General features: G+C 29.8%; 1 protein-coding gene, 1 long non-coding RNA gene and 1 other non-coding gene across 4 annotated transcripts in view; 1 reads left to right on the top strand and 2 right to left on the bottom strand.

Annotated features, from left to right (window-relative positions):
* The window catches only part of LOC118190119 (uncharacterized), a 209,504-nt gene that overhangs the window by 114,487 nt on the left and 78,943 nt on the right, over nt 1–16,074 (bottom strand). For both annotated transcript variants that reach the window (XM_085822021.1, XM_085822022.1), the window contains 7 exons: nt 12,787–12,840; nt 11,059–11,103; nt 7,794–7,901; nt 7,648–7,701; nt 5,869–5,922; nt 4,229–4,282; nt 437–481 (listed from right to left, as the gene is read on the bottom strand). In XM_085822021.1, coding sequence (XP_085678147.1) covers nt 437–481; nt 4,229–4,282; nt 5,869–5,922; nt 7,648–7,701; nt 7,794–7,901; nt 11,059–11,103; nt 12,787–12,840 — 414 coding nt within the window. The remainder of the gene's footprint in view (nt 1–436; nt 482–4,228; nt 4,283–5,868; nt 5,923–7,647; nt 7,702–7,793; nt 7,902–11,058; nt 11,104–12,786; nt 12,841–16,074) is intronic.
* The window catches only part of LOC146995881 (uncharacterized), a 41,270-nt gene that overhangs the window by 20,293 nt on the left and 4,903 nt on the right, over nt 1–16,074 (top strand). The gene's annotated exons all lie outside the window — the stretch shown is intronic.
* On the bottom strand, nt 14,791–14,896 carry LOC118190121 (U6 spliceosomal RNA). Its single transcript, XR_015042911.1, has one exon. It is a non-coding gene; the product is annotated as a U6 spliceosomal RNA (small nuclear RNA).

Here is a 16,074-nt window from a genome sequence, read left to right as displayed (position 1 = left end):
TTAAATTATTAATCATAGAATAAACGTTATATAGTTTCAGAATTCATTTATAAGATCCGAATAATAAAAAGCACTTAATTTAAAATTCTTAAACTGCACTAAGTACTAAAAAACGCGTCATAGCAATAGTAATTTTCATAAATCATGAACTATATTATAAGTATAAAATAAATAGTAAAGTAGGATGAAATATTATTGTATCTCAAAGATTTCAAAATTAAACTAAAAACAATTCAGCATTTTAGAATATATTTTAATCAGCATTAAACCAAAATTAAAAACAAAATCTTTTCTAACTTAAATAGTAAAAGGAACTCGGAATACTTTCCATATGTTAGTAGCGAAATTCGTTTTATGAAGTCGTGAAGTAATTCTTATTAAAATACCTTAACATTTAATTACTTTGATGGCACTAGAACACAAGAATTTTACTTACTCTTGGTCCTTGAGGGCCCCTATCTCCAGGAAGTCCTTGATGACCCTGCGAATGAAAATTTCCTTTCAGCTTAATGAATAATGACATCAGACAATGATTTTTCATATAGATAATAAGCGGTTAAGTCAAGATCCATGTGAATAATGTCTTAGAAAATGAAATGATGAACTAATGTAAAAAAATTAATATAATGGCCTTAATCGGACAACGGACTACTCTATTGCAATAATCAAACGTAAGTTAATTAATTATTTTAACAAGTTTAATATTCCCAAACTACCACGAGCAGTAATAGAAAAAAAATATTTTACTTTTACACGACATTTCTAACACAGAGCAAAAGCAGTTATATATTAAAAAATTATGCCTCATATTGTTCTGGAAAATTCACTAATTATTTATTATAAAAACATAATTTAAAAAATTAAAATAACGAAAAATCGTGTTTTTAAAAGATAATATTTTCATATTTAGTATTTGATAAATAAGACAAAAAGAAGCAATATACTGATTTAACTAAAAGAGTTAAACAGCGAAAAACATAACTTTCCGTTCAGAGAGGAAAACAAACTAACACCACTTGTTTTATACTTCGCTAATTAATTACAAATATTAAAAAATGTATGCTTTAACGAAATATTAAGTTATTGTTTAATAAATAAGAAATTTATGCATTATAACGCATTCGTAGAGTTTAGATACTTTTAATCAAAGTGATAAAACTTATTTTTGATCTATTTCACGAATAAGTACTCTTGTTTGGTTTAAGAGCGTTACTTACTTCTATTTATTTAAAAACATCATGCAGTGAGATTGATTATGAGTGAAAATAAAAGCTACAATTCCTTTTTTCAAACAGTGGGTGAATTTTCGGATGGATATTAAAAACTTGTGTAATCATTAAAGATATGCGTTCAAAATTACCTATTATGTTAATTTCAAACTATTTTTGTTTTTCATTCTCTGTTAGAGAAGGGATAAAAATATTGACAGTGTACTGTTATAAACTTTAAAACCTTTAACGAGAATTTCAGAGGTCAAAAACTAAATAATGCCTTATACGCAAATTTAAAAATTTTATTTCCATTCATAAATTTTCGTGAATCAGAATCCTAAAAAATCCAGTTATTTCTCAAATGCTTCTTATAAGAATAAGAAGAAAAATGAAAAAGACAGTTTATCAGGTTCAATGTTCCGTCTTACCTTCTTCGGGAACATGCAAGGACCTGACTCGGAACAGAGAGCTTACTAAAGCTATGTTCAAAACTGTGGGAAGTAGACAGGATACACAAGAAGGGTATACAAAACCCTTTATTTTTCTCTATTTACAATAATTTCCGTACTTCGGAATACAAAGATCCACTACTTGTGGTCTAACGTAAAAATATAAAAATAAAACACTAAACTCTAATTTAACTTTAAAATAATAAACGTGGAAGATTGGCCTTATATTAACAGGAAGCCGTATGTAGTACAGAGAACTGTGAACACTACAATACGTTTAAAAATTATCAAGAGGATTAAACCTCTGGCCTGAAAGGCAACCAGCAACTGAGTAAAACTTCTAAGGTAAGCGGCCTGCTTCGACTAACTGCTTCCTCTCTCTCGCTTGGCAAAAAGCCACAACTTAAATACTTGGCGCTCGCCAGACAAACTTTGCATAAATACATTAACGCTTATAATTCTGGCCGGAAGTAGAAAATAAGAAGTTATAGTAAAGATTTAAAATAAAATAAACGTTAGTAAAACTTAAGATCCTTACAAGTTACATTATATTAAATATTTTTGATGAAAAAGAACAACAGTTTTTAAAAATACATCTATATTTATTAAGAAGATATCAATAAAAGTTAGTTAAGACAGAACACAATTAAGAATAATTCTTGATTCTTAAAGTTCATTCTCTTTATATAATTTGATGCAAAATAACTGAGTAAGAGTCGTGATATTTTTTACATTTTTCTAAAATCTTTTTTAAATCAAAGGACGTGAAGAGAGAAGGGTACTGATTTCAAGAGTTAATCTAGATAAGCACTAAATACAGAACTCTAAATTCTGTACAAAATGTTAAACTTGAAAAACTGGCAAGGCTTCTGAGAGGCGATACTGATGATTCAGTTTAAGTGTAATAATTGTGTTCTCTCTCTCATTTTTTTAAATGAATGCTTCTATTGGACATAAAAAAAACTAAATTTTCCAAAATTTTGAGTTAAAACGTAATGATTCTAAAATCTTATAATACTCAAAACGTAAAAAATGGGAGATTTCATCACTGCGTATTACAGTTAAATCTGTTGTAACTGGCACCCAATTAACAGATTATATCAAAACAAATTTATGCACTTTTGAAGGTTTAAATTTTAATCTGAAATTTAGGTCTGTCAGATAAACGTATGTAATGGGCTAATAATAGAACTTAAAGTATTCTAGACAAAAAGGCTGCTTAACGTAGCAAAGCTTAATCTAGCCAATGAATAAAAATTTATCCAGAATACAAAAATGAACAATCGATCCTTTTTTATGCATCGATGTGTAAATTTTGAAAATAGTGTTTATGATATTGAGAAAACATTATATTGAAGGACGCCATATTTACTTTATCTCTTGATTAAAAAGAGTTATACTGAACATTATTTTATGTTGCTGTTGACGTAAATTGCGATCTGTGATTACTTTTATAGATGATGAGTCGAGTAATAATGATTGCCTCGGTTTTGATGGATTTAATTATATGTTCGAAGAAGGTTAGTATCCGTGAAGAAGTAGTGCAGGCTTTGGTGTGGGTAGACAATTCTGTTTTCGTTATACTCTCACAAAAGGATGACGAAATAATCTGGCATCTCTAGTGGGAAAGGAAATAATCAATGGGAAAGGAAATAATCAATGGAAAAGGAGATAATCAAAAAGGGAAGGCTGAAGATAAATAACACATGCAGAGCAAGAAGGTTATGCGGAAAGAAGCTGACGAAGAATTATGGACCTTCATAAGGTGTTTCGAGAAATATTCATCTATGTTCGTACGTGGCATTGCGAAACATTGCTGTATACACAGCGACTTTTTTAAACTATCTCGGAGACAATCTTATAAGCAGAAAGACATTGTATGTCATCACTCTTAAAAATCTATTAACATTTGTGTGATAATGTATATGGTAATTTTAAAACGTTGTTTACTGTTGTTTACCTGAAATATAAAAAAATCATGTATATGTACTTTAATTTCAAATAATGTATAATCTGTAATTTTAAATAATCTGTTTTAAGTATAACGAGAATCACAGATATTTTTTATTTAACTATGGTCAATAGATAAAAAAAAAACCATGGCCACCAGACTTTGTATGTAGAAATTTCTATAGATGGCATGAAAAATGTAAATAAGTACGTTCTAGAAATACATATTCAATTATCTGGAGAAATCTATCCAGATTCGCGAGGTTGCTTCCAATGAAGAGATTCTACCGTATTTGGCCTGTTTCAAGCTTATTAAATGCTAATGGCTGTAATTCTATAAATTATAATCAGAAGTTTCCTTAACTTTCTTTACATGTTTATCTATCTAACACTTTTAATAATGAGCTTTTGTGAAATTTCTAATAACTCTTAGAGAGAACCCTTGTTTAATATAGTGCTGAGATATTCACAATTTGGTTAAACAAATAAATTTTCCTTAACGTTATTGAAATCTAACATTACTTAAAGGCACTTTACATTATTTAAAGGTAATTTCTGTCTCATCTAGAAAAACTTCGCAGTTAAACAGTGATCATAAAATTATTAACTAGTACTTACTCTTTCACCTTTTTCACCTTTCTTCCCCGGTTTGCCCCAAAATCCTTTTTCACCCTTTAGAAAATGAAAAGCAAATTATTAGCCACTTAGTGACAATATGAAAAATATGCTTCTGAATATATATTTATTAAAATTATTTACATCAATATACACATATTAAAGAACGACGGGACATAAATTTAACTTCTCTTTTATGGAAACTGTCCATTGTTCTCTATAAAGCTGCTTATTACTAAAAAAATAGTGAAATAGTGAAAATCAGAAATACAGTCCTTTACTGTAAATTGTAAATTATAATTTTTGCACATTAACTGTAAAATTTATCAACACAAAGTATTATTTAATATTTAACATAAATCACAAATCTCTTAAAATTTCTGTTATTATAACCTTTAATAATTATATATTTAACTGGTTTTGATAGTAACTATTTCAGAAATTCATCGACAATATTTATAAATAAAGCAATCGAACACGAACACAGATATAAAGACATCATCATCACAAGAAACAGAAACGAATGAACTATGAAATTAGAATAAATGTTTAACTCATTATAAGTACAGTTACTAATGTTATAAAAAGAAATTTTATTACTCTTTTATATTCATTGCAACAGAATTCGTTTGTACTTAAGATATCCGTGGTTATAATTTCACTGCAAAAGCAATTCAAATTATCATTCAAGAAAGCATGTATTTCTGAATGATAATATAAATCAACATCTTCATTGAACATTTAGATCTCAATTTATTAACATTATTGCAGACAAAAGAGAAGAAGTCCTTGAATTGAGAAGTCCTTGAATGCAACTTCTGTTATCGCTTGGAGATGAACGCGGGATCTGTGATTAACAGGTTCAGTATGCTCACCCTAGCAATATAGAAATACGAGGAGAGGATGCTTTTAATTCTTACATTATTAATTAAACAGATGTATTATTTCAATTAAATAATTATCATATGAACGTAGTCATAAGTACTATTTTCAATAGATGCCTCATGAATATCAGTAGTCAGTCATTGTGGAGTACAGGTAGGTCATCGACATAAATGTGAAAAGTTAAAAGAAATGTAGATTATGATGATTTTAATTTCTTTTTGAGATGTAGTATGATACGCTTTCCCTTTAGCACTTTAAAATTCATCACATTTCCTTATCATTAAGATTAAAAAACAATCAAAATCATTGATTTCATGATTCATTTCTGCTTTGCTATTAAATGAAATTAATTAGGGAGGTAAAATGTTAATTATATAATATACAGATACAATCTGATTAATCTAATTAAATACGATGAAAAGAACTTAAATAATTCTGAGAATTTTGTATTTTAATTAGTTTTAAATATGAATACATTACACCGAAATCCAGATCTTTGAATATTTTATATATAAAGTATATAAAGTTCATTGACAAACTGGTATCTCAGTTAGATTTTTCATCATTTTATTCAGAATCCGTATACTTCAGAATCCGTATGATGATCTAAAAAAGATTAGTGCATAAATGATTCCTTTTATGCAGTTACGGCTAATTAAAAATTTTGTATTTAAGTGAAAATGCAGGAATTAGTGTATTAAGTATAGGTTTTAAAATGATTTTAACTCACTTTATATCCTCTTTGACTTCATACTTACTTTTGCTCCAGGGTGACCAGGATAACCTGGGAATCCTGGGATTCCTATTTTACCCTGAAATACAAATATATAACTAAACAAATTTTTTATAATAAAAATTCACTGCATTACATACATTCTAAATGTTAGTAAAATTTACTATTCTTACTAGACCTTTACTATCAAGTCTTCGGAAGATGAAGTTTAACTGAAATTTAATAAATTGTATCGCTTTCAAAATATATAGTACTTATATTCGATATACCATAATAATACAGCGATAATCAAATTTGAAAAATAAATCTCTGAATAACATAAATCCAAGTTTTAAAGTTACTATTCTTCTTTAAGGCTTTCATATGTATCCCCTTTCAAAGTGTAACTACATGAAAATGTGGATACGTTTTAGTTAATTATGCCATTATCTTAACCTTATTTTATTTTCCAGCAACAGGAATCATTGGAAAGATACAGTTTTAAAATTTTATCTTAAGTTCACTATTCCAATGTTAAAAAAAATTCAGCAGAATACATAGTAGCAGTAAACAGTTTTACGATTATATATAAAACTAAGATTCATGTTCTCGAAATTATTTTCATCATTAAATAGTTTCAAATTTGTTTTTAATTTTATAATTCTAAAAGACATGTGCTAAAATTTCATTTCATGTACGTTTTGCATTGTAATTGTTGACACATCTGAAATTGCTTAATTCTCAATTAATGTTTTTTAGATTTGAGAGGAGGGATGGCAAAACATGAATTGCACTGACTTCATTTAAATAATGCAAAAATTTTCCGAAGTTTCTCTCTTACGCAAAATATACATTTTCTGTCAAGCTCTTAAGATAAAAAGGCTAATTTTAATTCAATAACACACCAATCTTGTCGTGCGGAACATCGCTATGCAGAATATATAAACGGCTAAATTAAATAATTAATTGAATATCAATGGTTACCAAAAGTCGTTCAAAAATTACTTAACTCTTCAATATAAATATTTAAATAATCGCAAATAAACTTTTAATTTTCAAGTTATTACTTTAAATACGTTTATTTCAGCCAAGTTTGATCTTTTTTTAAAGCTACTTAATAATTCTTTCCAATTATATATAAATGACTTTTGAATTACATTAAAATTTTATTGCACAGTAAAATACTGCCTTAAAACATTTTTATGCACAGCATCCAAAAAAATTTGTCAAATAAACGAGTCATAGTTATCGGAAGTTTTTTTGGATTTTAATGAAAAAAAATGTTTCCTTACTTGATTTAATTTTTGAGTACATATCAGATAATCACACCTTGTATGGGATTTGAAGAATTCATTACGCAAAATATAAAAGACTTGTTTTTTTTAAGCAAACATCTTTTGATAAGACAATTTTCACTGTTTTAGTGTTCATGTAATATCTAAAGTAAAATTAATCAATAGATGCATAATTAATATGCAAAATATGCAAAAATAAAATTAATCAATTCATTAATCTTATTTTTGCTTTGGTGATTGGACCTTAATCTCCTTTTCAATATAATTTCTGACTAAGGTACTTAACATATGGAACCACAGCTTTTGAATTCCATCTTCGTAGAAATCTACCTCCTGATTCGATAACAAATTTTGGTACAACTATTTATAATATAAATGTTCTTTCATAGTTTTATTCAAATATTTCTTGAAACTTGGCGAAACATCTTTAGACACTACGCAAGAGAACTATGACTTCTTCCTTTTCCGGTGTACATTATTTACGTTCTTATAATCTAGTGTAAATTAAAAGTGGTGTTCTTTTTCCTTACCTTCTCACCCGTTGGGCCAGGAGGTCCCATTTCGCCTCTCGGACCTTCGAATCCCTAGAAAGAAAAACACATTTATTATTATGAGAAACTATTTTTTGTTGCCTTGTCTCAATTCTTATTTACTTTGCATCGAGAATCGTATTTACCTTCGGTCCTTCAGGTCCTTCTATACCAGGCGTGCCGTCTGGACCAGGAATTCCTTGATCTCCTTTAGGACCATAATCACCTTTTTGCCCATCCAGACCCCTTGATCCCTAAAAATAAAGTATCAAAAGCTCTTAAATTGTTTTAAAAAAACATAAAGTTACTAAGAGTAAGAAAAGATTTTTTATTTATATAAGCGTGGAAACAAAATTCACAAATATTTTAATTTTACAGTTTTCTCAGATGGATAACATGAATTCTATAGTTTATTTTAGTATATCATTACATTTTAAATAATTCCAAATGATTAATTAGATATAATAAAAAACTTAAGGATTTTTAAGGAAGTATACAAAATGCTAAATGAAGTAGTACATTGTTTCGTCTTCAGAATTGGACTGTTGAAATCGTTCGAATTATAGACCATTTTGTAAAAATTCCCATGATTCAAATGCATGGCTTGAACAATGTCAGTTACGAATAGCATAAATGAACAATGCAAACCGCATTGTTCAAACGAAGCCAATAACCATCAATATGCAATCGCAGTCGTCTCCGCTCCAAGCATTAGTTTGGTTGCAGATCTTGTCTGTTTTCCATACGCTAGTTTACTACTGTGCTCTACTGCAGCTTGTTATTTAAAAATAGGCAATTCAAAGCCGTTGCCAGAAATCCATTAATGATCATAACCCGTACCGTCATCAAAGCATAGCATTAATTTCCTCCACCCCATTTTAGTTTAAGATACTCATTCGTTATGAGTCAGCGAATGATGTTCTTTTCGTTTTACTAGTTTACATTTCATATTGCATGTGGACCCCCGATTCGATACATCTATAATACCATGTTCCAAAATGTTATTGCATTTCTGATTAATGAACTTAAATAAGAATTGATAGTTCCCTGATGTAGTATGAGTTTAAAATAAAAGGAAACTTATCTGCGATATAAATTTTGTTTATTACGGCAATTAGAAATGAGATTAATATAAATTTAAAGGTTAAACAAAAAAAAAAAAATTCGAAGTAATTTGGTTTCATTATTCATATTCTAGATGACTACAGTTATTTATAAATTAGGAATTAAATCATTTTACATGTACATGAAAATGGTTTCAAATCAATACAGAAGCTTTAGATATTAGATAATGAATTTTTAATATACCCATCTGAAATCTGTTACCGTACAAAATAAAAATTTAAAACTTCTAGCCTAATGATATGATTCTTATCCTTCAATAATATTAATATACTCCAGAACTATACCATTCACTATAACAGTCAGTTAATAATTTCTCAAAATGTCTGCAGGTGAATGCCATAAAAATCAAGACTGCAAAAAATGCTATGGTTAATATTTTGCAGTTATTTCGTTTTTCAGAGGAAAAGGAACATACATTTTCATGTAATATACTAATTAATAAGTAAATATAAAACAAAATGGAAATACACTTTGCAAAATATGGTTTTGCTACAGTATATTATTGAAAAAATAAATATAATTTCAATACGTAAAAAACTGTTCTACAGGATATTCAGATTAAAAAAAAAACATTCTGATATCTGTGTAGCGCTCTCATATATGATGAACTCGCTGTTTAAGAGGATAGTAAAAGAGAATTATGAAACGGAAGTGCTGTGAAATGAATAAACTCTTTTAGGCATTTTAAGAATGAATTGCAGTGAAGTTTTATTAAAAATAACTTTTATTAAGGTCTCCATTTTTGTATCATATGTCATTAAGAGTTTATAATTTTGAAATTTAGTTAAATATTTTAAAGCTTTTGGATAATTAGCATTCTTCCAACATATTGTAACTACATTTATATTTTAACCTTTATTTCCTAAAATGCATTGATTACTGTTCTTTTTCTTAGCTTTTTGGATGTCTGTTTGGAGCTTTGTTCTGTACGCGTGAATGTATGTATCTTTAGCTGTCTATTTACACTAGATCTGAATTTGATAAGAATGTAAAGGTCATCGTGTAAGGATTTTAAGTTTTACTAACGTTTATTTAATTTTAAAACTTTAATGTCCTTCCTTATTTTCCACTTCCAGCCAGAATAAACGAGGTTAGTTTTGATTATGCAAATTGAGCTTGCAAACTGTTAAGTATTTAAGTTGTGGTTTTTAGAAAAAAAAAAGAGAGAGAGGCTTCTCGTTACCTTAACCTCACGCGCGCTTTTCAGTCAGTTTTTGTCTGCCTTTATGGCCAGAATTTAATTCTCTTGATACTGAAGACGTGCTGTTGTATTCCCGCATTCTCCTTACTACATACATAAAGTTAAAAGACCAATATTCTCGTTACTAGTCTTTGTAACGTATTTGAATTTAGCTCTTACTTAATTTAGTTAGTTTGTAGTTCTTATTTTTGCGTTTCTGACCATAAGTACTGGTCTTTGCATTCAGAAGTGCGGGAACAGCTGTAAATTATAAAGGGTAATTAAACTCTTCCCATTTGTGTCGTATCTTCTACACTTGCACGAACATAGTTTTTAGTAAACTCCCTGTTCTTACTCAGAAATCCAGTTATGTTCCCAATGGCAATAAGAAAAAATAGTAGTCCTGATAATCTTGGTAAATATGGTCTGTTTATTCTAGTAATAAAACGTTGTATTGTAATCCCTGTGCATGAATTAAGTTTTACATAATCCTTTGAATTATTTCTACACTCCCTACCACGTCGATGCTATCAATTTCTTTCCTTTTTTATATAAAGGAAAGAAAGGCTATCGCTTTTTTTATAAATTTCATTTGAATCGATTATATTCAATATAAAAAACTGCCCGATAAGGCAATCACGTAAAAAGTTCAGCATGTGTTGATGTAAGTTGTGGAATGTTTGTCTGATTGTGTCTTTTTATCACCAATTTAATTCTTCGGTACTTATCTTCTAGTGCGTTCTAAAGAAAGCGATTTAATCTGAGACAATTCAAGAATTGAAAACAACATTTAATAACATTAACTCACAAATTTCTGGGCGTGTCTTTACATCACACAATATATTAAAGATAATATACAGACGCAAACAATGCATTTTAAATCCCAGTTATGATTGTTTTATATTAGTCTTATCACCATAATTATAATATTAGACAAATCTCAGTTATATGTTTTGCATAAAAAGAATAGTTTGGATTTCGCCGAATAAATTATGTCCACATTATAATAATGTATCACATTTATTGCCCATAGCTTCAGCACCACCAACCAGATAAATGAATGATATAACGGATAGTGTATGATAAAAGTGAAAAAACTCTCATACCTTTTCGCCTTTTTCGCCTGCGGGTCCTCTTACACCTTGATCACCCTATGAAGACAAAGTATTGTCAGTACATTTTATCACTAGTAGTTTAAATCTGAACAGCACAAAAATATGCATGGAAAATTCAACGCCAGTCAAAGAAAACAATTGTTACGGAATAAAGCATATATCAGAAAATATGTTCAAACATTTCTGCACTGCATTTTAATTAAAAAGTGTTTGCTATACTTTTTAATACATAAGAAATGGTTTTAGAAAATGAATGCAGTGAAACTTCGGTTTATCAATTTAATTGGTGAACCTAAATGTTCATCTCCGAAACAATTTTTTTTCCCACAGGAATTAATGTAAAAGGGATTAATTCATTCTTATACTACAGATAATTTCTAATTTCAACTTCACAACAGTACCTTGTTTACAAGCCCATAACTGAAAAACCAATGGAAATCAGTGATTATAAAGCAAGAAAAACAAACACAGTATTAAATAGATAAATATAGGCCCGAAATTCCTTTCCGTAAAAATAATCAGATAAGTGTATAGTGTCATCTCCTATTATCTCTTCTTTGTCTCTCAGCTCCACTCTACTTGAGACTCACCGAGTCTTTATTTCAATCAACATTTGACAAATGTTATTTATTATTGCCCATGTTTTAAAGGTTTCTAAAGTGAGACATGGCACTGTCATCGAAAATGATAATGTTGTAGTTTATTCCTTCTTTATCAGAATGATATCGTTTCACGAAGAAAACTTTGCTTCTTACCCCATTTTGCACAAAGATGGAAAAAATGGAAATGTCATTTCAGAAAACGTCTGATTTTGTGTCAAAATACCTATATTAGAACAATATTATATATAAATCTAATACATATCCTAAGTCGCGCTTCGAAACATGAAAAACGCAGTTGGAATTTTCGTCAATTGGCCCAGTAGAACGGGAAATTGTAACTTCCCGCCCCCCTTTTTTTCGCAGTGTACATCCTTTACGATATAAGGTATTTAAGACAGAATGATAGGAAATAAATACAACAACAGCGTATTTTGAAACAACGTTTCTTTGCACGTATGTGCTCAACAGCGAATGAGAGGTAAAGTCGCCGATGCGTTAAAGTTGTTAATAGTTCGATCCCCGTTCAAATCTCCCGAGTCGGTCTCGCTACAGAGAAGTTTCCGTTGTTTTCTCCGAGTAACGTGGATACGAGCCAATTTCCCTTAAAAAGCCTTTAAATAATTTTTAATAAAGGCACCCTACCTATAGGCAAACAGCGTTCGAATTGCTTTGCTTTAATCAATTAATCTAACGTGCATTGCCTCAGATTAATTGATTGAATTAACGCTTATGCATGTTCTAGTAATCAAAGTAAATTATAACCCAAACTATTAATAATACTTACAGTTATTGATTTGATAAGGAAATTTGTTATTCTTTTGATTCAATATACATATCACTGGCACTTTTCAATTTATTAATATTAGCATGAAACATTTAGTTCTTATAATTCATCAAATTCTCCCCTAATTTTATCCATATACTATCAGAAATTAGGGTTACAATTATCAGAAAACAAGGCAAATACATAAAACAAATTGTTTCATAATTTTTAATGAAATTCTTATGCAATTATTAAGATTATCAAAATTATTTTATTCTAAGAGTTGAAAAGTAAATATTATAATTAAGAAGCTCTCAACTTATACTACACAAATATTCAATGACTATAACTGACCTTCACTCCTCTTTGACCAGGAAATCCCATAGGTCCTTGAGGCCCAGGTCCACCCTACAGAAGTAAGAAGGAATATCAAATTTTGATTATATGATAAAAAAACATTTTTATGTAATTTAAATTAAATAAAATGTAAAAGTTATTTGAAAAACTGTCAAGAAATGCTCAGCATTATGCTAGATTTGGCACGAAATTGACTAAACAAGAAGATTTAACCAATAAAGTACTACATAAAAAAGTATTTAAAATTCGAAATAATGTTAAAATTTCAAATGATTGAAAAACTGTTATGTCATATTTAATATGTTTTATAACAAACTTGAAGTTTAACTCATATAGTTTGAGTTTTTATAAAAATTCTTCTATATCAAAATAATTATAAAACTAGACATAAAATTAGCGTTAAGCTGGTTAGGACTATATAGAAACAAATACGAATTTAAGGATGACTTTTGTTTTACATTTGACATTTGATTATTTCTCTTCCATATACATAAATAACTTATTTATTAAATAAAATAGTGATTAGATAAAGACAAAATTGTTCTGTTTGTTAATAATAATTAATAATCAATAATCAAGTTTCTATTTGTTAAAGAATTTATCCTGAAGTACGAAAAATAACAAATGAAGTAAAATTACAAATGAATTATTATTAATTGTTGAAAATTCAAAATTTTCTTCACTGTTTACCAAAACGTTACATGTTTAACAGACCTTGTATAATTAGCATAAAATAAAAAATTATCAATTACAGTCTTTATTGCAATAGCAAATTGTAAATTCAAATTACTTTAAATTTATGTTATATAAATGCTGAAAGGTTTTAATAATTACTGAAGCATTTTGTCATCTTTTAGCAACTAAAAAATAATACTAAACTGCCAAATTCCTTGTCTAACATTTTTACTTGAAGAAAAGAAAACCAGATATCATTCCCATGATAAAGCGCTAAGATCATTCACATCTAAGTGCTAAAGATATCATTCCTATTATAAAGCGCTAAAGAAAGGGAATGATAATCACTAAAAACAGAGAGGTAGAAAATAGATCATTCTACTGTAGAAAATTATAGTAAAAGTGGTATCATAATGCCTTATTTTAACATAAACAGATCTTAAATGAACTGCCTTTGAACTGCATCAACTACTACATCTATAATACGTTTAAAATAGATAATAATGGTAGAATATTGTAGATTTAAATTAAACTATATACAAATGAATTTATATAAATACAAGAAAATCATTAGAAATATAGAAATTTACAGTTGAAATGTATAGCTAAAGTGATACTCTTTATATGTTGCTTTTTGGTATCTTAATACAAAATGATCCTAAAGTACCTGATTTGCTTCATCTGCATCTGCAGTATGTTTTAAAAATAGAAGAATAGATAGAAAAGAATGAGATTTAAATCATTTCTGAGTTGATCAAAAGTCGATATATAAAGTTAATATATAAATAATAAATAAATATATAAATAAATTAATTAATATATAAAGTCGATATATAAAGTTTGTTTGTTATAAAGGTCTTGAAAATTCATTGGAAAATACAAGGAAATGGAACGTATGAGAAGTAGAATGATCAGTATTCATTCTACTGCAGTATGGATTTCTACAGTAGAATCATCTATTTTCTACCTCTCTGTTTTTAGTGATTATTATTCCCTTGCTTTAGCGCTTTATAATAGGAACAGGTAACAGAACAAACTGCATTTCAAAATTATTAAAATTTATAAACCTTTTTACTAAAGAAATAAATGATTTTTGTAATTAAAAAAAACTACAGTCTTATACAGGGTAATTGTAAATCGTTTTTACAAATTAAGAGCGGTGGCAATACCCATCCAGACGAACAATAATTACCATATAGAGTTACATTCCACTCTGAGAGGCAGAAAAGAGGAAAGCGCATCGAGGAAGAACAAGGAGACTGTCTCCTAAGACTAACAAGAAATAACCGCATGCAAATTTGCACTGAGAAGAAGCAGCATTTTGCTCTCAATTGGTACCGGAGAAAGCCAATCAGAGTGTCATCCTTGCGCAGGGGCCATGCTAATCTCTGTATCGTTCCAATTATAGTATATGTACTGCCGAAGCGAGTACAAGCCAATCAGAGTATACGGTGTCCTTGAAAAACGGCACAACATCATCGCTTCAAGTATTACCTTGGTAACATCGTCCGAAACTTTTCGTAAATGCTGTGGCGGAGTACACGTACGAGGAATTTTCAGATATTCACCTCACATACGGTGAAGCCAAAGGGACTGGACGCAAAGCACGAAGATTGTAGGAACAGCGGTTTCCAACTCGTCGGTTTCCAAATCACCCAACCTTTTCCACCGTTGATCGAAGCCTACGAGAAACCGGTTCTTTTGCCACCTCAAAAATGCATGACTTCCGCGAAATGCACGAACGCCGGAAATGGAAGAGCGAGTTTTGACTAGATTTGAAGCAGCTCCTTCCACAAGTACGCGAGCGATGGTATATGAAATGGATATTTCTCAGCCAATGGTGTGACGTATTTTACACAAGGAACGCATGCACCACTACTACGTGCAAAAAGTGCAATCTTTGGACACAGGTGATTATTCCTGCCAGGCAGACTGTGCAGTGGATGCTTGGAATGAGGAATAACGATCCACGATTTCCTGCATTAATATTATTTAGTAATGAGGCAACATTCACCACAGAAGACATTTTCAACGTGCACAGTCAATATGTTTGGTCTGACAGCAATTCCCACAGCACTACCCCTCATAAACACGAGCAGAAATTTTTCGTGAACGTCTGGGCATGTATCTTAGGTGATTACATCATGCCAGACCATTTGACTGGCGCAACATACCGTATGTTTTTGGAAAAAGTAATTCCCAGTTTATTGCCGGCTGATCCGCTTCCCATTCAGAGAGACATGTGGTTTATGCAGGTTGGAGCCCCAGCACTCTTTTCTGTCACTGTCCGTAACATTTTGAATGCCACATATTCAGTACGATGAATCGGACGTGGCGGACCTGTGGCTAGGCCTTCTTGCTCATCAGACCTCAACTCACTGGACGTTTTCTTCTGAAGGCATATGAAATCTTTAGTGTATCAGACGCCTGTGGACTCAGCTGAAGATCTCGTGGCGAGAAGCTTTGTTGCCGCGGACAAAATTAACACGACAACCGATCTTCGAAAAGATTCACTAGTCGTTCCTTCGCCGCTGTCAATTGTGCAACGAAACGCGTAGTCGGCATTTTGAGTACTTTCTGTGAGTTTTTCACTAAACAATAAATCTGCGC

The sequence above is a fragment of the Stegodyphus dumicola genome, chromosome 8 (genome assembly GCF_044657685.1).
Source record: "Stegodyphus dumicola isolate Sdum_Otavi_A_Nest chromosome 8, ASM4465768v1".
NCBI classification, from domain to species: domain Eukaryota; kingdom Metazoa; phylum Arthropoda; class Arachnida; order Araneae; family Eresidae; genus Stegodyphus; species Stegodyphus dumicola.
Note: the sequence above shows the minus strand (reverse complement) of the source record. Positions and strands in the feature narration are given on the sequence as shown.